The 25706-nt window shown below is 30.5% G+C and overlaps 2 protein-coding genes across 2 annotated transcripts in view; one reads left to right on the top strand and one right to left on the bottom strand.

The window, feature by feature from the left end:
- LOC118194028 (cyclin-dependent kinase 10-like) overlaps positions 1-15307 on the top strand; it is a 65374-nt gene extending 50067 nt beyond the window's left edge. The window contains exons 11-14 of the mRNA XM_035365240.2: positions 1847-1896; positions 3786-3875; positions 7128-7180; positions 14125-15307. Of these exons, the coding sequence (XP_035221131.1) occupies positions 1847-1896; positions 3786-3875; positions 7128-7180; positions 14125-14177 (246 nt within the window). The 3' untranslated portion in view covers positions 14178-15307. The remainder of the gene's footprint in view (positions 1-1846; positions 1897-3785; positions 3876-7127; positions 7181-14124) is intronic.
- A 4885-nt stretch (positions 15308-20192) lies between these two features.
- The window catches only part of Son (Son RNA binding protein), a 77442-nt gene continuing 71928 nt past the window's right edge, over positions 20193-25706 (bottom strand). Inside the window, exon 12 of the mRNA XM_085814633.1 lies at positions 20193-20688. Within this exon, the coding sequence (XP_085670759.1) occupies positions 20575-20688 (114 nt within the window). The 3' untranslated portion in view covers positions 20193-20574. The remainder of the gene's footprint in view (positions 20689-25706) is intronic.

The raw sequence follows: 25706 nt of genomic DNA on the forward strand, positions 1-25706 counted from the left end.
ACTGAACAAGAAATTATGTCTGTTTATAGAATTAAAGAGAACATATTATCACATAACAAACGAAGCAACTTAAACAACTTACATTGAAAGAAATGTTTAATAAAGTAAACAAATAAATATTAGACTTTTTTGTTTTGTAAATTTTGATTCCCTTTAGATCATAATTGTTCTTTATTTCATAAATTACGGTTTCATATTTTTAATTTTATAATTTCTGCATGCCATATTACCAGATTTAAACTGATGATCTATAATCCGGAATCGCCGAAGTCCCGACGAGTCCGGATTAACGACTTTTGACTGTACTTCTTTTTTATTTGTGACGTCTCATTGAATGCATTTAGAGAAACAGCATTCTGTAAGAATGTTTAGGCTAAGTTACATGTGAATAGATAATTTGCATAAAATTTACACCATTAAGAACTTTTTTTTAAAATTTGTTGATGATTAGGTTCATTGGGGTTTTGCTTTTATTGTCCCTATACTAAATTTTATACTTTTGAAACAGATTCACAACAATTTAATATTTGATGTAAATTCATATACGAAGCTAAGTTCTTTAAATTATGATGGTGAAAAGAGAGCATTATGTATGCTGAACTTATAATCTTGCTACATATTTTCATTCCACATGAAGAGGTACTAATCACCATGATGATTTCAGAGATTGTTAGCATGCCAGTTGGCCAAATCCAGGCACAAATAAGGCTTGAATTTCAGAAACATAGTATCTATATTGTTTAGATATATAGAAAATTTCAGTATAAAAGCTAAAAACCTCTACAGGGGTCTACTGATTTTACAACTGCAGGAGAATTCCCCCTCCCCAAAGAAGAGGATAGATAACTATTAATATTAAGCTCCACTGCTCTAACGAAACAAGTAAGTAAACACGTGAAATTCGCTGTATGAAATATATGGGAACTGGATTGGGAGAATTAAAAAGTAGAGAATAAATCCAACTTTAAAGTTTTATATACATTTTTAGGTTTGTTGGTAAGATTAAACAAATATTAAATGAAATTAAATTTTAAATAACTAATATTAATTAAAGATTAAACAAAGGTAATTATGTTAAAATATAACTCAAGCTTTATCTAACAGTGATCAGTAAAGTTAATAAAACAAATCAACTCCTGAAATTAATCAAAAACTTCACTGTTGCTTTTACATGACCAATGTTTTGTTAAAAATATTGTTAAACTTTAATGTAGATATGACATACTTTAAATTTTAATTTGAACTTTGGAGTAGAAAAACTGCTTTAATAAAATGTAGTAATAAAATATAATACAGTTGGTAAATAATGAAAACTTGCTTTTTCCTGCAAATGGGTAAAAATTCATCCATGTTGGGACAAGAGACTTCACTCATGGCAACACATTCGTCATTTCTAACATAAGATTCAAACCCAGGTCCAACACTATGGCAGCTGGCTTCCTTAACCACTATACTAAACAAGATGCTCAACTGTTATTTACTAGCTTCCTGTGAGGATAAGAGTAGTCACTACTATAAGTAACATGAAAACAAGCTAGTTTCCTTTAGAAAATTCTTCTCGGTAACATATTCCCCCTAGGCAAGATAGCCCTCTTCTGCTTTGCCATAATTCAAATGATCTAGTGCAGTCCTGTAAGGGATATGGATTGGCTTATATTCAGAAATTAAGGATTTATAGAGTTGTTTAGATACAGGAGCTCTACGCTTAATGCTATATCTGAATGCCAGCAATCGTAAAAATGATGTTTACTTTTTTAAATCACATTTCAGTATTTATATACATCTTTAGTTTGTTTTGTTACAATCAGTTTGGTTAAACATAAGTAAAATTTTGATTTTGTTTCAGGGTCTGTCTAAGCTTCCTCTTTTACAAAATTATGACTTGTGGTGGCAGCCGTATGTATATATATATATATTTTTTTTACTGATAAATTAGTCTGTCTTACTCTTTTTTTCCTTGATAAATCTGTTAAGGTTTAATTTTTTTAAATGCATGAATAAATAAATATAAAATAATTAAAATTTCAAAATATAAAAAGTCTTGATTTGTGTGTTCAAACTTACATTAAAAATTACTAATGTCAGAGTTTCCACAAGTAGTTTGTCTATTGTTATGAAATCAGGTGCCAGCCCAAACAGATATATAGGATATATATACCATCCCCATCTGCTATGAAGAAACAAATACAGAAGCTCGGTATATAGGTTTGATATATCAATATATAAAATTATCTATAAGAATTTCCAAACATACGAGAGATATTAATAAAATCTTTGTCAATCAATATAGTAATGAAAATAATACATTTATTTATAATAAAATATTCTTTATAATATTCAAACTCAGTAGTTGAACAGGGCAAAAGCTAGAACCAATAAGAAATCCCAGTATGAGAGTAACCTTAAAATTAAAGAAGCTATAGAAACTGTCACAATGTTATGTTTCACTACAGACTTGCCATTTTATCTACCATGCATCTGGATATTGATTCTAAAACATACAGCAATGCTACAAAAACAGAAATGAAAAGTGATGAATATTCTCTGTGATGATTCTTAGGCAATTAGCCACTGCAGCCTATTGTTGGTGGGTGCTCTAAGCCATTTGGCAGTAATTTGTAATAAGCACTAATTAACAGTCCGCAGAGATGAAAAATTTATGCATATTCAAGCTGGTGAGAAATGACTCAGTAACAGGCAAAATTGAGAAAGTTGTTGTTCTAAGTTACCATCTAGTGAAGAATGAAGACTTGTAATGGTGAATAGTAATGAAACAGAAATTTAAAACACAGCAGAGGGGTACTGGTAAATAAATACAAAATGAAAAAACATAACATAATGAATACCCATGAAGTATAGAATAAAATACATGAATAATAAGGTGAAAATAATAAAGCAAAATACAGATCCTGCCAGGAAGTCCAAAACTGTTAAATTGAATTTGTTTCAGAATATATATAAATGTATGCATTAAAGTAATTTATTTTTTATTAAAGTTATTTGCATGAACTAGTAAGCTGCTTTATGAAAAATCGTCTTTGGCTGCTTGTAGGGGTACAGAATCATTAGATCGTAATTTATTAAATTAATATTATGTGGATAGTCAGAACTTGCAATAGATTTGTAGAAATTATTTGCATTCATTAGCATGAAATCTTGAGCTTGGAGAATATCAAGATCTTAATTTAAATGGATGTTCTACAAAAATCAAGAGGCACTGGTAGCATTTCTGAGAATTTTATTATGAAAAATCCAGATTTTCTTATGGCAGTTTTTGGAAGGGTTGCCCAAATTGCAGCTCCCTAGAAAAGAACAGGGCAGATAAGTGCAACAACATAGAGAGTTCTCTTCACATTTAGGTGTAATTTCAGTTTATGGCCAATGAAGCTGTAGGAGGCATATTCTTTGAGTGCTACATTTACGTGCTCTTAAAAATTTAACTGCATACCCTACATGACTCCAGGCTATTTAACAGAGTTTATAATTGGGAGTGAATGGTTATTTATGTGCATGCTGAGGTTGACTTTACGTTTTTTTACTGTATCTTAATTTGATTAGGCATCAGCATAGGCCATTAATGCCTATGTTGATGAAGCTGGTGAGCTCCAATCTTAGTAATACTTTAATGTTCTTTAGCATGTAAGCCAAGATAATTTTATTTTGTTTTAATTTTAATTGTGTGTACCTTCTGATTCTTCATCATAAAATACTTATGTAGTAATCGTGATTATATTGACTGTGAAATATAAATTTTATGTAACTCAGAATTTATATTTACATTTCAGGAATAATAAACTTTCAAAAACTTTTGAAGACCATCCTAGTTCCTGTGTTGATTTATTGAATGACTTATTAGTTTACAACCCTGAAAACAGGTAACCATGAAACAACCTTTTCATTAAATCTACTGTAAATGTGTTATATTTAAGGCATTCTTGTTTAGTTGACATTCTATATTTTATGAGTATATGATCACATATCAAAAGACTGATATGTTCATATTTCAAACTTCTAAAAAAGTATAACTTATAAGTTGTGTTATCCCACTGAACCTGAAAGTTGGCGAAGATTTTGTCAAAGTTGTACCAATTGTTCCTGCAGAATTCTGAAGTAACTGACACATCTTTATTTAATAAACAATCAATATTCAATATACTGCAATTTTGCCCTTTGTAAAAACAATTTTGTTGATTTCTATTGCTTTGTCAGGCAATCTGATTTTTGCAGAAGCGCTGTTTAGAATTCTACAAACTTCCCACAGATTATTATTCTAACCTCTTACTGTCTTGTCAGTCATATTCAGCTGACCCTATCATGTTAATTAATATACACTTTTCTGATGACAGGATCCATAAATTTTGAAAATAATTCACTGCTTACTGTTCTATAAAAAGTAGGTCCTAAATTTGACTCTTTTTTATTTTATTTTATTTTATTTTTTTATTATTATTATTATTATTATTATTATTATTATTATTATTATTATTATTATTATTTTTTTTCAAAATGCATGAAAAAACACATAACAATTAATTTATATCCTTATTCATAAAAACAAAGAAAATCAACCAGGTTACATCAAGCAAAAGCACGATTGCTATGAGTGTGTTATTTTATCATGCTTATCCGTAACTGGCTCTAAACTGCACTGTTTGATGACAGTTTTACGGTCAATGGGATAATACTTAAGTACCAGTTATTTTATTCTTTGGTGAATATGAAGAAAAGGGAAATAATAAAAATCTACAGCAATGTATTTTAATGGAGAGTTTTTATTATAATTCTAGTTTACTCATTTCTTAAAAAATTGAATCAGACTTTTAACAAATATAATTAACTCTCAGTTACCAGAGTAATATCAAGGATAATGTCTGCAGTTAACTTAAAAGCACATTTAATCTAAGGCAGTTAAAAACACTGGATGAAGGGATAATCCATATTATAATTAACAGAAAAATATTATTAACAATTTAGAAATAAAATTAAAGGTACTTATGTATTAGCGCAACCACCTTGGTGCAGTTTGGCAATTTTTTGCAGAAATAAAGGTGATCCTGTGAATTTTTGGATTGCAACTTACAATGGATATGGTTACCTAAAGAACTGTTAGGTGCACAGTTGTCAGTTTGGTGACTTCTACTAAAGTAGTTGTGATAATATATAAATACTGAGTGAAAATAATGTTTGCTTTTATTTTCATGATACATGATCAGTATATGAATAAATTGAAACACATGATTTTTCACTGCCACTGCAAGGTTTCCAAGTCATTGCTTGATGTCCTTTTAATATGCTGAATATGCTCAGAAGATTAGTTTAATGAGTAAGTTCATATGCATTTAAAATAAAGTTTGTAATTTTAGTTTAAAGCAATGACAGGAATTCAATTAACCTTATTATTCATATTATATATAATTTCCTTATTGTGTTGCACAGTAATGGTTTGATCAGAGATATTTAACTTTGTAACTTTGAATTGCCGTTAAATGTTTTGCAGTAGTTTCCTTAACAATAAAAATCCTTCCTAAAAATCTAGAAAGTACTGCATTGGCTTAATTTTAAAGCATTTGCTTATATTATTAGATTCCTGTAACTTGACCATGTTGCAAAAGGAAAACCATTCATTAAGTTAGCATCCTTACTGCTTAAAAGAACCAGATTTTAAGAATTTCCTACGAGGACATCTGAAAAGAAATTAAATGAGAAAAACAAATATACCATAAGAGATCATGGTTGGAGAAAAGCTGAAGAAAATCTCTTAGAAATGATGTGTTTAATAAGCTTTAATGATTTGTGCTATATATGCTTTAGTTTTTATGTAACTCATGGCCAAAGCAATCTAGATTAATTTCTTACACCAAAAAAAGTTGAAAAACATTGCTAATTTATTTATTTTTTTTGCAAAATTAATTATTAGTAAAGCAATTTTTGTTACCCCCGTGAATATTTTTTTAAGCCCAAAAGGGTTATTAGTCTCAAAATGTTATTTTTTTACTTTTTAATCTGATTGATTTAAATAAAAATTCATGATATATCAATGATTTAAATAAAAATTCATGATATATCAAATTTAAAAAAATGTTTTTATAGAATTACATTACATATTTTTTTATTTTTTAAATATACAGAAGATATGTAAATATTTCTATGTTAGTCTAAATGCATATTCATCTAAATATCCTATAAAATGTTCACTATTCTATCTGGTTTAATGATAATCTCTGCTGATAAACTATATTAAACTTTAAAAGAGCCCTTTTGGATGATCTTTAAAATCTGAATCCTTTCAGACTTTTTTCTATATTTTTTCCCATTGGTTACAATAAAGATGCAAAAGCATCAGCCCAATGAAATGGAGGTTTTATAGAGGACTTCCTTAGGTACATTGGCTCTTATTTACTTAATAATTGAGAAGAAACTCAGTAATATGTTTGAAAACTGATGATTTATCTATTAGAGACATCAGTTATGAATCAAAGCAAACAGGGTACAGATTTGAAAGATGGTTGATTCCCCCCCCCCAATTTTTTAAAAGTCTCAATTTATAAATGCAAATGAATAACTCATCTTATTGTCGTTCAAGCAGGGATGCCTTGGGATGTAATTTTGTCAGTAGCTGTAAGTTAAGAAAATATCTTTCACTTTGAAATGTGCTATATAAAGTATTTGTTGTTATTTACTTTTTGTTTTATAAAAATTAAATAATTTTAATATTTTTTTAATTTATAAGTCTAAATTTCAAATTACGAATTTATTTATTATTTAAGTGCAGATGTAAAGCATCTGCAAAAACAGAATAATTATATTATATATGTGTCTGGGAAGTATTTTCTTACATTTTCATGTATAATTTATGAAAACATTTAAAAGTCGTGATTAATGATTTAAAATTCAAATATCAAAATAGGTCTTTCAGGAGATCATGGGAAACATATAGCATGTAAAAACTATTTATTTCAAACAAAAACTAATATTTACATATTGTTTTATATTTTTTAGACATTTATTTTAATTTTTATTTTAGATAACTTATTTTAGTTTCTCATTTATGTGTCAAAATTTTAATGAAAACTATAATTTAGTAATTAAAGTTATATTTTTAATATGTTTTCTTTCTTTTTACTTAGACTTCCTGCAGAGAAATGTTTATCTCATCAGTATTTCCTTGAAGCTCCAAAAGGTAATTTTATTTTAAAGATAAAGTTAACTGGGATAACCCCTGTTTATACTATTTTTGCAGCATGCCTGAATACTCTACTTACCAAATTTGAGGGGAGGTATAGAAATCACACATTTCTACATGAACTGTATTCATGTAGAAAAGCATAATCAGGCACACCACCTGTATGAGATTAGGAGATAGAAGACACAGAACACAATAAGACACACAAAGACATAGAGCACAATAAGACACACAAAAGCACCGCAAAAACACAATACAAAAAACATTTTATTAGGTGAAATTATACAGTTATGTTGTTAAGTTTAAACTACCAACTAACCAAAGTAACCATAAAAGACTGTTAGATATATTTTTGTCCTGCCTCACTTACTAAAGTAAAAGTATCACAAAAATCACTGTCTTGTAAATTAATAAGCTTCTCAAAATAAATTTACAAATTAATTTAGTAAATCAAAAAGTAATCAAGAAGTTGGTTTCCATTGACTTAGCACATAACACACACACACACACACAAACAAACACACACACACACACACACACAAAAAAAAAAAAAAAAAAAAAAATGCAGGCAGCAGAAATATGGAATAAACAGCTGCCAAATACTTCCCGATAAACTTTGAAACAAACACTTATTTGAATTTTAAACTGATTTACATTTTGCTGGAAGCTGATTTTTGTAGAAATACGAAAAAGCCAAAATAATAAGATAGCTAGTTAATTAAACAAAATATCTTTTGAAATTTAGTACTTCAGCAAATGGTAGACACAGAATATCTTTTCATAAGAAATATTTAAAGTTTTGACCATTAATAGCGATATATGCTTGATATCGATGCTGCACTGATTACTAAATATTTCCAGTTATCTGAAATTTTGCTAATACTAGAGGCAGTAATGGTAATTCTTGCCATGAGTTCCATATTAGAAGCAAAGGGCATTTTGTATACAGTGGCTTTGAAGGTCTCCCACAAATCAGGTATATGTATATCAGGTATACGTAGAGACCATATTATGGATCTACCATATGCAATTTATTGACCTCCAAAGATCTGTTTCATATATACTCATATGCATGTATGGTGCAATAGCTGAAGCTCCATTGTGTTGGAACCATGACCAAAGATGCACAGTCTTGAAGCATTGTTCAGTAAATCAAACAGAATCTCTTCCAGAAAAGTTGTATTACTTCTAAGCATCTAGTCAGTGTGGTGACAGGTATGGGTGGATTAAACAGACATTCATAAAACGTAAAAGATATGAAGTACATAGAACACATGAAAGATAGAACACATGTAGATAGAACACATGAAAGGTAAAATGGTATTATATAGCATGAAGTCACGTAGTGTATGAGTTCTCCTAGACTAACATGTCTAGATTGACATAGACTGTGGGGACTGGAAAAGCTACCATGGTAAAAGAATTTTTCATCTACAAACCAAACGCAGCATGGAAATTCCATGGCAATTGAACTTTGGCTCAGAGACTGCTGTGCGAATGCCACATATCGTAGATTATCTTTTCTGTGCAACTGGATCCATTGCAGATTGAGAGATAAGACTTTGACATGCATAATTTGCATGTCGCAATCAAGCAATAAATGACACTGTACACCACCTATCCATTTCCAGTCTGGCTTTCCTATGTGAATGTGGTTCATGTTGATGTCTGCTTCCTCTCAAAGTTTCTACATGAAATTTTTAGACATTCTGTATATAAATGTATGGAAATACTTCATTGAACTGAAGTCATTAGGGTACCTCAACCCTTTATATTGCAGTGCCTTATTCAAATTATTTATTAATTTGAAATTTTGTTCAATTTTGCAAAAGAACAAAATAAAGTAATTTCAATTGTAAGCTATGGGAAGTATTAAAAGCAAATGTAAGATTATTTTCTACTGCATTAAAACAACTTACAGGAGTGCATGGGGTGATCTCCAGTTACCACCATTTTCCAATATTTATTCTCGATGTTCGACTTATAACCTTGCAACCATTTGAAATATAATTTTGCTTTAATTAATCATGCAAAATAACTTTCGTAATCATAATTTCATTACACAATCCTCATTTCATCTCAAACATTAGATGAAACATTTATAGAAAGCACATAATTTATTCAGAAACTAATTTACTGAAAGATGAAAAAGAACTAGGGAACTAAAAGAGAAAAAAGAGGAAAATTATTTTTTATTGCTTCTCTGCTCCCGAAGCATTTAGTACAAGCAGCAAATGATGAGAATTGTTCATATGTGAACATTTACTACTACTACTGTTCATATTAAAATAATGCTTATAACATACTCTAGTAGATGAACATGGTTAATATGATGTATACTATGATTATGATTTGTTTTATACATACTGGTCCCAAAGTTTTCCCAAAAGTTTAGAAAAATTCAATTTATAGAAAATTTTTTAAACTGTTGGGGATTATTTTTTTTTGGGGGGGGGGTTGTTTTTTTGCTTTAGAGACAAATTTTCATGATCAGTAGATTCACAACAGATGATAAAACAGTAAGTATTGCTTATGAAAGATACAAAAAATTCTTTAAACAGTGTTTCTCATTCAGTGCCAGTTTTTCACATATCAAATAAATTCATATTTGCACCCAAAATTTGTACCTGTTCTTCTATTTAAAATATTGAACATTATTTTTAATATTTTGACATAAATCATATTCACTATGTTTATATCAATTAGGAATTGCTAACCAGGAATTAGCCCAATTTCAGAATAGCACTGGAAACATTACTTTTTATAGTAGTAGGATGTTGATTTTGGACTGAGAATTATCATACTCTTAAGTTAATAGAAAATAAGCTTGCATTCTTTCACACAATTAGTCTGGAATGCTAAACTGGCCTTTTCCAAGGCAAATTTAAAAAAAAATTTCCCCTCTCCCTTCACCCAAAAGGGAGAGGTAGATTTCTGGGAGTGTCAGAATTTTTACATTTCTCAAAATTTATACTACAGATTCCATTTATTTTGGAAAGTATATTTAGTATTACCTGTATCTGGAGCTTTAAATGCAGTGATAACCTAAAAAAATCTATTTAAATATACTTGGTCTTTTTACTGAGCAGTGATAGTCTAAAAATATATTTAAACTTGCTCGATTTTTTCATTCCCACTGATTTTGTTTTAATCTGTCTTAAAAGAAACTTATGGTTTTTATACATCTGAATTTTTCTGAAAATTTCCAGCCCTGCCCCCAAAAAAGTACCACCTTTATGCATTTCAATATTTGTTAATGATGAACAAAATATGTTATTACAGTATAGTAATTGTATTTATTAGCAATAACATTTGCTGCCTGTCTTCTGTTTGAAATGAGATTATAAATATTGAGAATTGCATTTAGCTCAGTGAGCTCTTTGATTTTCTATGCAATGAAAAGTTAATAATTCAGTTCTCTGAATGTAAAATCTTTCCTGCCATATGCATTTTACAAATACATAGATTTTCACAAGCTTCAAGCTGAAAAATTGTGATAAATCGCTAAAAGTAGTTCAGAATTCTTCGGTATGTTACAAATATAAGCAAATTGCATCAGGTAGCATTATACAAAACAATAGCGCTGCCACCACTTAACAGAAATACGATGCAGCTTAAAACCAACTGTTAGAGAGGAATTGTTGTCGCTGTTCAATGAATGTTGGCATATTAATTAATTTTGAGATATCCAGAATGTAAAAATGAGTTTGAGGCAACATTTGCTAGCAGAATTGTGTTATAGAGCCATAGGTCAATTAGAAGTAAGCCAAGACAGTCTGGCATTGCAAAATGGCTAAATGTTGACATAGTAAACCGGTTATTTCTAACTACTTGTTCAGCTTCTTGAAGACCTACCAAAGGTAGCTGCAATTTAGTGCACAGGCAAGATGCCTGCAACTTCATCTCGTTTAGATCTGTGCTTATTTCTGCTAAGTAAGAATAGTATCAACCAGGACATTATGCAAAAGGCTGCATGAAAGAGGTCTGTATGCTAGGCAACTGAGACAGTGCATCCCGTGTGTGTTTCACCACTAGAGGGAACATTTGAATTGCGTATGTAGTCATGCTGTTTGGCCTGAAAATCAGTGCAGGTCTGTTCTGTTCATTGATGACTTCTGCTGATTCTCAAAATGTGTACGTATGAAGAAAACCAAAAACTCGACATCTTCTGCCTAACATTTGGGAAAGAGATATTTGTGTGCATGGGAAGGAGTATCTAAGTGGGTGCACAGAATTTTATGTGCTGTTATATGGAACTCTGAGTGGTAGGAGGTACAGAGATGACATACTAAATCCTCTTATTTGTCTTTATTCTGCCACAATTTGTGATACCTTCATTTTGCAAGCAGATGATGTTTGTCCTCACACTGCTTACCTCATGTACCAATTTCTTAAAGAAGAAACTATAGTTCAAATGGAACAGTCAGCATGGTTTCAGGACCTTAATCCCACTCAGTGCATATGGGACACTCAGAAGGTTTGTTGCTGGCCACCAACCTACTGCCCAAACCCTTTACATACTCACTGGGCATTGTTACCCACGTCGTTCATTGACAATCATAACATGAGGTATAGCTGTTAAGGTGATCTTTGTTTTTACTTATGTACAAAATAATTTCTACTTTTAATTCAGTGTGGAAAAAATAATATTATGTGGTGTTCTAATGCTTACGTTAATAAAATATTAGTTTCATGATTTTATGTTTTGTTGAAATAGAAATGGATAATGTGTTCAGGAAAAAAAATCATATTAATAAAAGTATTATTTTAATATGTATTATTACTGTAAATGAAAATTCTTTTAAGTGTTACCTAATGTGTGTTGCTACTGCGAGTCAAAATCTTTTAAATTGTTCTGATTATTTATTGCCTCCATTTACAGTTTGTTTTCAATTTACTTTTGAAATAGGAAATATTGAAGAGTTCAGCCTTCAGTTTTGTTTATTTCAGCATAATTTTTAATATTAAAAGTTAATGATTTTTATTGGACCTACAGTTTTGAACTCAATTTGTAGTTAAGTCCAAATAAAAGTATAACTCTTAGAAACAGATGAGCTTATTTGAAATGTAATAATGATTAATTAAACTAAAAAAAAAAAAAAAAAAAGCACCTAGGTGAGAAGTTCCAATGATACTTACATTGATTTATGTGAAATAATATAAATGTGAAAGATAATTGTTCATTAAATACAGAAAAAAATCCGCCCTAAAAATCATGATAGTACAGGGGCAGCCAAATTCCATGTCAGTTTTAGTTGCATGTTAAATTATCAAAAAGGTCTCATTATTTTTGCTGTGTGTTCAGTCCATTCTTATGATATGCAAATTGACTTTTCTAAAATATATTTAATTTTTTTTTTTTTTTTCATTTTGGATAGAAAATTAAACAATCAGTACTTATGGATAGAAAATTAAACATGCATTCTTTTTGGATAGAAAACTAAACCTAATTATCAGCTAACTTAATAAGAGTAAATCAAGATAGTACAGGGACAATCAAACTTCAGGTCAGTTATAGTTACATGTGAAATTATCAAAAAGTTCTTGTTATTCTTTGCTGTGTGTTCAGTCCATTTTTATGATATGCAAATCGACTTTTCTAAAATATATTTAATTTTTTCCTTTTGGATAGAAATTAAACGTGCAGTCCTTTTGGATAGAAAACTAAACATAATTACCATCTAATTTAATAACTATAGTTCACTAAATTTATATTACTAAAAAAATAAGGAATGGTAGTTTCTACACATTATTTAAAACTTAATATAAGAATAAAATAATAAAGAATGATTCTAGTGAACAATTTAAGTAATAATCTGAGAAACAGAACCATTCATTTTTAACTTATACCCATTCCTTTAGACGAAATTTGAACATTTATGTAGACAGGTGTGGAGAAATTGAAATCAAAATATGGAAACTGTTTATAAAATAAACTATCAACTTGCCATACCATTAAAAGTAATAGTTCAGCTTTTTGTACACAATTACAGCAAGAATAAGACATATAAACATATTATTACTAAATTTTCCATAATGATATCAAGGTCAAGTATGACACCTTAAAAAAACATTTACTCAATTCATCAAATATGAACAAAGATTATCTTAAAAAAGAGCATGTCTAGACATCATGAATATATCTGTGCACATTTATAATGTCTTTCAGTAAAATTTGGCATATGCCATAGATGTAGTATGTTGCTAATATATATTTCATTTCCATTTTCTTGATAGCTATTATTCATTTGTAGAAAGATTATCACCATGGCAATAAGTTTCAGAAATATAATTTTCTTTTTCTTTATTATTTTGGTGTTTAGAACATGGCACCCATTTTGACATTGTTTTGAAATTCTTATCGGTTTAGCTGCAAATTAAAAAATTAATTATTAATGGTCAATAGAAACGTCATAATGCAGTATCTTATTATATTATGCATCAGTTTGGCTTTGTCTGTACAATATCTAGGTTTTTTGGAAGACTTCTTATTCTAAAATAAAACTGATACTCGTACAAGTTTAAAATTTATGGTTCATTTTGAATTTCATGTTGAAAATGTAAAAAGCTGAGATTGAGGGCATGCTCTGATTAACTAATTTTTAACAGTTTAAGCATAAATAGTATTAAAAATATATTGCTATCTTACTGTCTGAATCTTGTATAGTCAGTTATCAGAAGAATCCTAGTTGGCTAAGAGCAGCTGAAGGAATTCCTTTTCTTTATTTAGTAACTAAATGCAAACTGCTCTTTATTATAAGAATTTGATTTAATGCGACTTTGAGCTAAATGAGAGGCAAATTGCTTGTACCCACTGAAAAATTTTGGCTGCGACTCTGAAGACAGAACTGTAAAGCTTCTGAGATTGAAATAGTTAATCACAGTATGTTCTGATAAATTTGCCGATGTATATTTATAATTTAATGTGTTTTCTTTTGCAGCTTGTACACATCAAGCCCTTGTACTGACACTCATAGCTTCTGAAATATTGTAAAAAGAAAATATATGTCATCGTGGGATTTACTGCAGGCAACATGTAATTTGTGTACAACTGTGAACTGCATGCAGGTTGTGCATGCATGCAACTGTGAACTGCATGCATAACTCAAAAAGATAATATGACATCCACTGCTATGTTTTGAAAACTACTATAAGAAGCAAACACATATGTAGTTTAAATATTTCTGGTAATAATGTAATATAACAGACACCATCATTCAAAAGCACATCTTTTTCTAATACATTAATAATTACAAATTCATATTGGTATAATAAGATCATCCTTACATTTGGAAGAATATTTGAAGGTAATCAGTAAATAATGCAGTTCAGCAGCTAAACTGAGTGTATATTTCATAGTGAAGAATATTGACATGGGTAAATGATTTGGTGTCAACAAGAGCATGATCAAAGAAGAGAAAGGGCAGCGGCAACTGGTAATTGAATGCAGTCCAGAATGTAAAATTCTCCCCCCCCCCTCAGTGCAAAAAACAGCTCAGAAAATCTCTTTAATGAACATTGGAATACTGCATTCCTACAACACTGAAAATAATGTGTGCAAAAAATTCACTTTCTCAAAAATTAATTTAGTATTGTCAGCAAACTAACTTGCACATTTTGCAAAATTCCATGTTAACACAACATATGCAATAATGGCTGTATTTTAGAGGGAAATTAATGTACAGAACTTTGGGGGGTAATTGCCAGTATCTGCTTATAACTGTTAACTACTTATTTTTCCTACAGTACATTCTGATATCCACACTGAGACTCATGTGAAAGTTGTTGAACAAATTGAAGAGATCTGTATCAGACATGGGCATCCTTCAATTTGTATGGAAATAGAGTCAGTGGAAGGTAGAAATTGCCATCTTCTGTTACTGTTCAAGATTTATGCCTCACAAAGTGAAGTGATGCTCTGTACAGGATATGGAGCAAGTAATAGTATAATCAAATTGAGATTTGGTACTACAGTAGTCCAGGAAGATTGCATACTTCCACTAATATCAATGGCTAATTTAGGTTCGTTATCTTTGCTCTAGAGACACAGAACTACTTCATCATCATCATATTTTTGTGTGTGTATATGTAAAATTTGTAAATAAATTCTTATGTTGATGATAATGTTAATGATTTTTTTTCACTTATTAAATGCTTGAAAAAAATTCAAGATTAAAAGAATACTGAATGCAAATTGCAAACTTCTCTCTAATCATAATTCTTCTCCTGATGTATACGTAAAAATTGTTGTGTTGCATTTTTAAATTAGGAAAAATGTGTTCTGCTTATTCTGCAGAAAAAGATTTTCATGCAATTAGAGATTGTATACACAGTTTTAGCATTTAATGAAAGTTCCAGCATACACATCATAAATTCAAATTCAAAATGCCATTCTGAAACTCAAAACTCCATCATTATGTCATTTTAAAAGTGGCTAACAAAACACTGGCAAATTTATATAGATAATATAAATATAGTTTACATCAGGGATTCCCAACAGGCTTACTATTTACTCTTTGGATTAATAGCTAAATGTGAACAGGCAATGGATAAGAGTAAACAACAAAGCGGCTTGCCTCTTGAGATGAAGGTTTTGAATGACAGATTAATCAAGGCATGAATAAACAATGTTGCATTGGATGTTGTAGGTTTTGCAAATCGTGCAACTAGTGTCTGGAGCATGATCACCATTGAGTGAAATGCCAAGTCCAGAAAAAGGATTGTTATCAAAGAAGAAGCTTAGAAGGAAAACAGGCAATAGCACATATAAAAATACTGAGAATAATGACAGCAGCCATCGCAACAGCAAATGCTTTTCCATAATACCACTAACTCATTCAACTGCCAACCAAACCAAAGAAAAGCAAATGCAAAAAAGGTGGGAAAAAGCCTTGAGTTTCATAAATTCCCATTTTTTATAAGCTAGCACAGTTAAACCAGTAAGGTGTCTCAGACAATGAAAAAATTTATCGGTGAGAAGAAAAAACAATCATATAATTCCTCCTGATCATCAGACAAATTGGACTGAATAAGTTCTTGCCTGACAAAATCACTCACTAATGTTAAAATAAACACATTGGCAAATAGCTCATGGTCAAAAGAAACTTATGAAATTTTCTCTTGGCTGTTCTAATAATAGTAATCTGATGCAATCTCTCACCTGTTTTCGTAAAGTTGTAATGATTGAAAAACTTCAATTTAATGTTATCTTTAAATTATTTTGTGCATTTATTTGTATCATGATTATGCTGTATACTGTACATTATAAAGAAAAATGTAAGAGGGTTGATGAAACTATTCATTAAAAAGGCATTGATGCAAGAAAAAGGTATGTAGGTATATTGTATATTCAGGCATGTTACATAGCACCGAATGTCCATATTCATGTTTCTTGGTACATAGTCTTTAAAATGGTAAGGGAAATTTCAGATTCTTTTGGAAATCTAGATGTGTTGCTGATTATGTATCACATCACCTACTGATTCATCACTGGCTTTTCATTCATCATCATTAGAAAGTCCTCCACGAAGCAGGATCCCTCCCCTTAGGCAGATAGCCCTCGAGGCTTTGTCGTAATTTAATAACCTAACCTCATTCGTCATCGAAATTGATGAGATGAAACAATTTTATCTATAATATATGTACTGTGGTCATGGTGTGGGCTTTTTACCTTTGATGTTCGCAAACCATTTAGTAAGTATCCAAAGGCAGTATCTTAAAAGTCACAAGACCTCTAATTTATTGGTGTTGCATACCTGCCAACCTCTAAAGATAAAAATTTAGAAGATTTCTCCAAAATTAAGAAGAACACGAAGAATTAATATCATGCTTTGATATTAAAAAATAATTTATACAAATAGAAAAAAGAAAATTGTACTTACATTAGTAAATCTCAATTAAGTAGTAACTAAAAAATTTATTAGGAAACATAAAACAAGAACTTAATGTTACACAAAAAAAATTATTGCAATGAATTTAGAGTGCATTTTTTGGCTTTAGCCAAAAATTCTTTGGAAAATTTCCCGTCATAACAATTAGTTTCCTCATAACATTTAGCAATTAAAATGTTTTCTAGAGTTTTTGGTGAAATTGAAGAACAAAACATAGTTTTGTTTTCATTTCGTTAGAAACATCACAGAAATATGTGACAACGATGGGGTAAAGCTTCCAATCGCTGTCGTTGCTGCCATTGATTGACACCGAAAATGCTGAATTCTGGAGTGCAGCTATCATTTTACTTTGTGTATCGCAAGCAATTCGTTCACAATAGAAGATGTTTTCATGCGAGCACAAGCATATTTCTGAGCAATCTTGGAGTCGGGAAACATCCGTCTGAAAAGTTGACCGGCGTGATCGGCAGCGCTTAACGGCACGTTGTGTTCGATGAGGAATGCAGTAAACAAACACTCTGCCAAAATGACATCGGCATCCGAATTCATAGCCGAATTTGAAAAAAAAATCATCCACTTTCTTTGATGTTGTCGAAGCCGAAGCATTAACTTAGACTTAACATGCTTCACAATATCGCTTCTTCCACCGTGACTTATTATGAAGTCACACACGTTTCAAAATGCATAGTTATTTCCTTTGAAGGATTCTTTAATTGTTGGAAATTTGGCTTTGTAGGCAGGCCGAAAATATTGAGAATGCGTTTTTTTTTTAACTCATTTTGTAACAATGACGTATTAAGAAAATTTGTAGCACGTGCAAACAAACAAACAAAAAAAGAACAGAATGTGACAATCCACGCTCGCTGAGTAATTCCCTTGCTGCTGAAGCGAACGCGAAAAAAATTAATCTGGCGCCCACAAAGAAAAGATTGGGAGAAACACGTTCAGCGCATTGGATTGGCTGGTTAAGCGGCGAGTTGGGAGAAACCGCAGGTTACTTTATTCGAAGTAGTCGGTAGTTGGCGGTAAAACACGATGCAATTGGCGAAAAATTCTAAAATTTCGACAAAAATCACTAAAAACACTTGAAAAAGGAAAAAAATCGTAAAAAATGGATTACGATCGTAAAGACAAACGCATTTTCGTAAAAATTACGAAAAATTCGTAAAAGTTGGCAGGTATGGTATTGTCATGCTGCTGTTATCTGTTTGTTCAGATAATTAACACCTCCCCCCCCCAAAAAAAAATCTCTCCTACAGAACATTTACGTGCAACACAATGATAAGATCATAATTCACTTGTCTTGGAAACTATCATTTTGGGCATAGTAGTTCGAAGATAAATCCAAGCACCATGAGTTGGAGGTCCACAGGCAAATGTACAGTGCTCACACAAACTTATAGTTTGTTTGTAATGTGACGACATGTGTAATTATGAAAGATAAGAAAATCGCTCTTTAAAAAAAAAATTTTAGAATGCAGATTAATGATTCCTTTCAAAAAATAATTAATCTTAGCCATACAAAGTTTTAAAAAAAGAAAACTTTTTCAGAAATTTCATGATTATATTTTTTAATTATCACACATGTAAGTATGCACACACCTCTAATTTATCGGTATTGCAAAAATAAAATTTCAGGTTTATTATCAAAGCATTACAGCTAACCACTTTAATCAGAAAGTAGAATTGTGAGGTGTTTTCCCATCATAAAATAGCCAAATAAAGCAATAATCAATAAAGTCGTGTCCAGCGGGCTTTTATCAGGTAATTAGGTAAAAGATGCAGGTTACAATCATATTTTTTGAAAGTTTAGAATCTGTGATAAATATTTTGAGTACTGAATTCCTCAAATTATAAATTACATGAACAAATACATAAGTTTGGCCTTTTATTCTAAAGTAAATAAATAAATCCTCTTATCTGTAAATATATCAAAATCTCACTTCAGACAGCTAACTTTAAAAAGAAAAAAGTTAATTATTTAGAAAAATGTTAGTTTATTATGAATGAGTAACTAGGATTAAAGATGATTTAATTAACAACAGAAAAATTTTATTTACTAAGTATTTATTTAATCACTTGAACTTTGGAGTTTGACGTTTTTTGTGAAAAATTATTGATATATTCATGAGCCCATCAAAAAGTTTATAAAATAATTAAAAACTAAATAAGGATTTAACCAAGAATTTAATAGAAACTGAATAAAGATTATTTTGTTCAACTACATTTTCATATCGGGAACTTGTCTTCAATTGTTAGCCCAGAGGAGCTATTCATTTCATTCTGGCATTTTACTTTTCAAATTTTTGCCACCAAATATTAGAGATGTGCATTATATTTAAAGAAATTAAATAATGAAGAATTTGCATGAATGTATATGTTTCTCGCACTGTGAAAAAACAATGGGATCTAGAGACATCATATTTTAAATAATGTAGTCCTCCACTCCAATTTGGGCATCCGGAAGCCCAAATTTTTGTTTTATTATTTATTTCATATTTTGTAAAACTTCGAATTTTTGATTAACAAACTCAACCATTTTAAAGCAAGCAATGGCAACACTGTATGGAAAGAAAAAAAAAAAAAAACCATTTTTATCTCCATAATGTGAGACTGTGTACTGGAAATTCTAAAGATATGCTCTTTTTAAATATTTTGTGATATTGCTGTTGAATTGAATTTTATGGTTTAAGTGTGAAGAACATATTTAAAAAATAAATGTAACACACAAAACGTTAAAACAAAAGCCCCTTTGGGCATAATATAAAAATTGAAAGCTTTTAGAATTCCCCCCCCCCAAGGCTTTTGTAGCAATATGATAATGTTGGGGAGCAACCTATTCACCATGCAGAATCAGACTTAGGTGTATAAGGACTTTCTCAGCATCCACAATATGATTTTGTTTCTTTCCTTGATTTTGATACAAAGGTATTTAAAGAACATAAATTATTATGTAGCATATTGGCATTCTGTTGCACTGATAAAAAATATTATATTTATATATGCTGCACAAATGGCTATGACTGACTGATTCCGGATACTACATTTAATTTTTTTCTCTATACTTGGATCTCCCCCCTCAAAAAAATTATAATTATTTTAAACTAAGTACAGGAAGAGCAAATCCATAAATTTTTATTTCTGATGCCTGTACTAAAATTTATGACATTTTTATGTACAAAATAAATGCAGTTTTAGAAAATAATCTGGATTAATGGTTAATCTGGTTGTAATTACACCTACAGTGAGTAAGGGGGAATATGGATAGAATCTGCTTGTCTGAATTGTACATGTGAAGAAAAAACAAGTTATTATACATACAATATAATAAAAATTAAAATATGAGATATTTTTAAAGAACTATTGACAAATGAAACTTCTCATCAACAAACAATTGTACAAGACAGAAAATTTGTTAACATTAAAATAACTTTGTAATAGATTACATGTGTCCATTTTTCTAAGGAAGTTCTATATATTGTGTAAAACTTATATGACAATTCACTTGGGAAATACATTGAGAGCCTGCAGACAGAGACTGGCAGTCTCTGCTTTTGCCTGCTTCTTATTAGAACAGGGATTAACTGGTTGATATTCTACCCCATTTACTTCAACCTGAAAGACAGAAATTTAATTATATATATATAATGCAAATAAGTTAATAATTTATTAATCTTTTACTTTCATATTAATATTATTAGAAACCATTTTAAAAAAATCTCCTCAGAGTATGCAATGAATCTTAAAACAAATTCCAGCTAACAAGAGATATTAATTGGCAGCATTTATTACTATGACATCTCACTTTGTTTTCCCTAAAAAATCCTCTTTCCTCGAAACGAATTTTCATGCTGTTAATCCAATGATTAACAGCTGTTGTCATGGATTTCAAAGTTGAACAATAAAGCTTTTTTGTAAAGTGAGGAAAAGGATCAAAAACATTTGATTGGTTTAGTTGGTTATAGCAAAGCACATTAAGGGCTATCTGTCTAAGAGGAGGGAAGCTTTTTTAAACAACTTTCTAAGGAAAAGTGGATCATCTATACATTATACATGGAGAAAACCATGAAAATGCCCATGCAGCCAGCCCATTCACCTGGAATCAAACACAGGTCAGAAGTGTGAGATCAGGTCTTCAGCGATTCCAGATTTAGGATTTTTCTGGATATTAGATCATCAGTTTAAATCTAGTAAGATGACACGTAGAAATTATAAAATAAAAATATTTGTTTACTTTAGTAAATATTTATTTTCAGTGTAGGTCGTTTAAGTTGCTTTGTTTTTTGTGCTAATACTTTCTCTTCAGTTCTATAGACAGACATAATTTCAGTTCAGTTACAAAGTTCCATTTTTCAAGCCTTGTAATTGCTGATTTGAAAATTCCGACTAGTCAATCAAAATTTTTTCATTCTCAATAACTCTCTGTCACTTTCTTCACTATAAGTAGCAGTATTTTCTGGATCTAGAACTATACTACAGATTTCGCCATTTGTTAATTGATTGACGATTGGGGCATTGTCATCGCAATGAAAATCCTCCATTATATCATCTTCATTTATTACCGCTTCTCCACATTTCTTTACAAAATCCGTTAATTGGAAAATTTCACCTTTGGTTTGCGATATTCAAAAACCTTCAAATTCACAGCTACCATTTTCACCAGCCTCACCATGAAATATAGTAGCTGGTCATAAATTACATCAAGCATTTTTTTAAGGTATCTGGAGACACGTTCTCCCACGATTTATGATGCTTCACATAGGAGATTTTATGCTAAAATATTTCAAAAATTCCTGAAGAGACTTGTCATTATTCAAGATACTTAACATGGGCTTTAAAAATGCTACTTTATACTTGTATTTCAGCATACGCACTACTCCGATATTTATAGGCTGAATGATGGACGTACAATTTGGAGGAAAGAATAATACAGTTACATTATTTTTCACTAAAACTTTAAAGTGAAGTATGAGCCACACAGTTGTCTACAATCAGGATAATTTTTGCATCATCAGGTAAACAAATCCAATTAAAATGTTGTCGAGCCTCGGGTATGAAATGATTTTCAAACCAATTATTCAGTAATGCTTGTGTTATCCATACTGTTTTATTTGCATGATATATAACAGGAAAATCTTTACTCCTTTAAATGCTCGAGGTTATACAATATAATAAAAATTAAAATATAAGATATTATTTTTAAAGAACTATTGACAAATGAAACTTCTCATCAACAAACAATTGTACAAGACAGAAAATTTGTTTATTTCTGATGCTCTGTACAAAAATTTATGATCTTTTTATGTACATAATAAATACAGTTCTAGAAATGTTAAACAAAAGTTTAATTTGTCTGTTTTGATTAACAAAAGTTTGCATTTGTCTGTTCGTGCAGCATTTGTCATGCTAAAATTGTTTGTCTCGCTCTGGAATCTGTGACACCACTTGAAGCCTTTTCTGTAGAAGTTGTTAAGGTATTTTACAGTGCATATTGCCAGAAAAGGCCAGTTTCATCAGCATTGTAAAATTGTTCTGGGGATAACTTTTCACTATTAGCGAGTTCAATAAATTCATCTGCAAATAGTTCAACAGCTTCAGTAACTGGTGACGAAAGACAAATTGTTCTGCTAAATTTGAACTTGCTTCTCTATCATGTACTGAGACAGTTAAGCCTGAATTATATTATTTTAGTTAGTTATTATACTTATGTCTATTTCTTGCATATGCTTTATCCAAGTTCTAAATAAATAAATTCCCACATACACTTAAGGCTTATCAAATACCGTCTGATGCAGTCTCAGCTGGTTCTAAATTCTAAATTTCTGCTGCCCCTAAATCTTGGGTCCCAGTGCTTTCTCTAAATTCTAAAAACTTTGTTATTCCCTTAATTTTGTGCTTCTCTAAATTCCAAAAATTCTGCCGCCTTGTACAGCCATACGAGCTCTGGCATCAGTTCTGGGTTTATGGGAATAATCTTTTGGCCTATGAGTATCATTAACAAAATTATTTTTAGCATACGGAAAGAAATTTTTGTTAAATTTTTCTTTGTCAACATTTCTTTGTGCATATAACTTAAATCTGTAATCACCTCCAAGCCACCATACTCTGTTATTCAATTACTAATATAAAAAACAAATTGTTTAGGTTTCACTGCATGAGTCATTATTCAAGTTGTCATGTGCTGACATGCAATGATGAAAAGCCAAATATAATAAATGATGATTCGCCAAGTTGGCATCACGGATATAAAATACTAGTTGGTGTAAAATCAACGATGTTTCTATGCAGAATGTTTCAGTTTTAGATAATATGCCAAGTGATCCACAGCTATGGATCAAATTATTTATCACAAAATTTATGCTTAATGACTGTTTCTTCGATAACAAGTTATTAAGCGCTGAAGTGAAATTAAGAATTTGGACTCAATTAATGCCCAATGTTTTATTATTGGGGGGGGAGGTAATCAAACACATATGTGTAAAGCATACAAAAAAAAAAAGGTTGTTGGTAGCTTTGATGTCTGGATTTTAGATCATTCTGGATCTCGGACTTTGTACTGTACCAGTATTCAGTGATTTTACCGCTCGGCCGCTGGTTGGCCAAAAGATGTTTGAAATTTTGAGTAAAGATATAGGAATCAAGCACAGAAATTATCCAAAGGTATGGACAATTTCCTAAAGTATACAAAGATGATGAATCTAGAAATGATTGCCAAAATGAAAACATAGAAAAAGTTTGATATCTGCCACTGAAAAATCATCACCTGTCGCTTCAAATGATAGCTGATGAGTTTAACATCAATAAAGACACTGCTGACAAAACTGTCATGGAAATCCTAAAGAAAGAAAAATTTGTTCTTATTTTGTCTCTCACATATTTACGGCAGAATAGAAAGAAAATCGAATTTCTGTGCATATTGTGATTTCATTCTAAACGACAGACATGATTCCTTTTTCAAACAAATTGTGACTATAGATGAAACTTGTGATTTGCTTTTGATCATAAAATGGTAATCATCTGCCAGAGAAACTTAGATTACAGAAATCTCAAGTAAAGACCATGCTGCTAACTTGTTTTGATTAGAAAAGGTTAATTCACAAGGAATTTGTCATTAGAAAGATATGGTAACCTTCATATCTCATTAAAAATGTAATGGACAGACTTATGAAATGAATTCAATACATGAGGCTTGAACAAACTCTTGAATAACAGGCTTCTGCTGCACAACAATAAGCAACTTTACAATGCCATTCTTATGAAGCAATTTCTAGTAAAGGAAAATATCACAATTCTCAATTACTCCATTATTTGTCAGATCTGTCATCTGCAAATTACTTTATCTTGTCAGTGAAGTCTTATCTCAGAGATTAGTATTTTAATAACATGCAGAAAACTATAGCCAAATAGTACAGTACAAAGCCTGAAATCCATACTTCTAGACCCCCAACAATTTATTTATTTAATTATTAAATTTTTCTTCCCTAACCAAAGAATGGAGAATATAATATTCATAAACAAGAAAGCGATTTTCCAAAAAGAGATTTTTGTTGTGACTAGCTGAAATTCCTTCAATTTCAAATACAATTTCTTTCTATGGAATCACTGTAGCCAGTGGCAATGCATTAATTGATGTTAACCATAACTACACTTTCTGCCCTTGAGTGGTTGTGGGGGGTTAGCATTTTCCTATGTAACCTTAACAATAAGTGAAGCTTTATATTTGTTTGAAGTGGGATGTCGCTCATACTAGTTTTATTTTGTTGGCATAGCAGCGGGGAAGATAGACTTTGATTCAAAAGAACTTAAGTTCAGTTATCAGGGATTTCTTTACTTTCTAATTTGATCCAGTTTATTATTTTTTGCAATCTATTATTATTATTACAGCTATTTTATCAAAATTAAAAGTTTTCAGTTATGTTGAAAAAAGTTTCTAATTCTGGACCTGCAGCAGGATATGCAAAGCAAAAGCATATCAACCTAGCAAACAGTGGATGCAATTGCTTCAAATAATGAATAAATGCATATCCGTGTCAAAATTATGTGAGGAGCATATTAGACAGTCAACAATATACAACAATAAAAAAAGAGGGAGGGAGACTTTTTGAACTTTTTGAGGATTCCAACACCTTACTCATAATGAATAACAGAAAAATCATTTGTTATGCTAAAAGTTACTATTATGACAAAGTAATGACTGAATGGGTGAGAAAGTGTCAGTGCAATGGCATCTTAGATTCAATGCTAATTGATCAAACCAAAATATGTCATAAGTAAAAAACTGAGTGCTCATATTTGACGAGTTGATGAATCAAATTAAAAAATTGTCATGGTAAAATGCCATTAAGGTGAAAAATTGTTATTTTTCATATGCAAATTGTTCGAATACTTCAGTAACCCTCAGCTGTTACTGAAGTAATCGAACAATTTGCATATGAATTCGTTGAAGTTGTTAACCCTCTGAGCGTTATGGCCGGCTTTATCCGGTCCGGTCATGAGATTTTTTTTCATTTGTTATATATTAGCTTATAATTTATGATATTTTGCTTTCTTACTTTCTTTAATAATATAAATATCATCTTAATAAATGTAAATGAATATATGAAAATAGAGCCTAAAGTAAGTAAATAAACAAA

The sequence above is a fragment of the Stegodyphus dumicola genome, chromosome 4 (genome assembly GCF_044657685.1).
Source record: "Stegodyphus dumicola isolate Sdum_Otavi_A_Nest chromosome 4, ASM4465768v1".
Lineage (NCBI taxonomy): Eukaryota > Metazoa > Arthropoda > Arachnida > Araneae > Eresidae > Stegodyphus > Stegodyphus dumicola.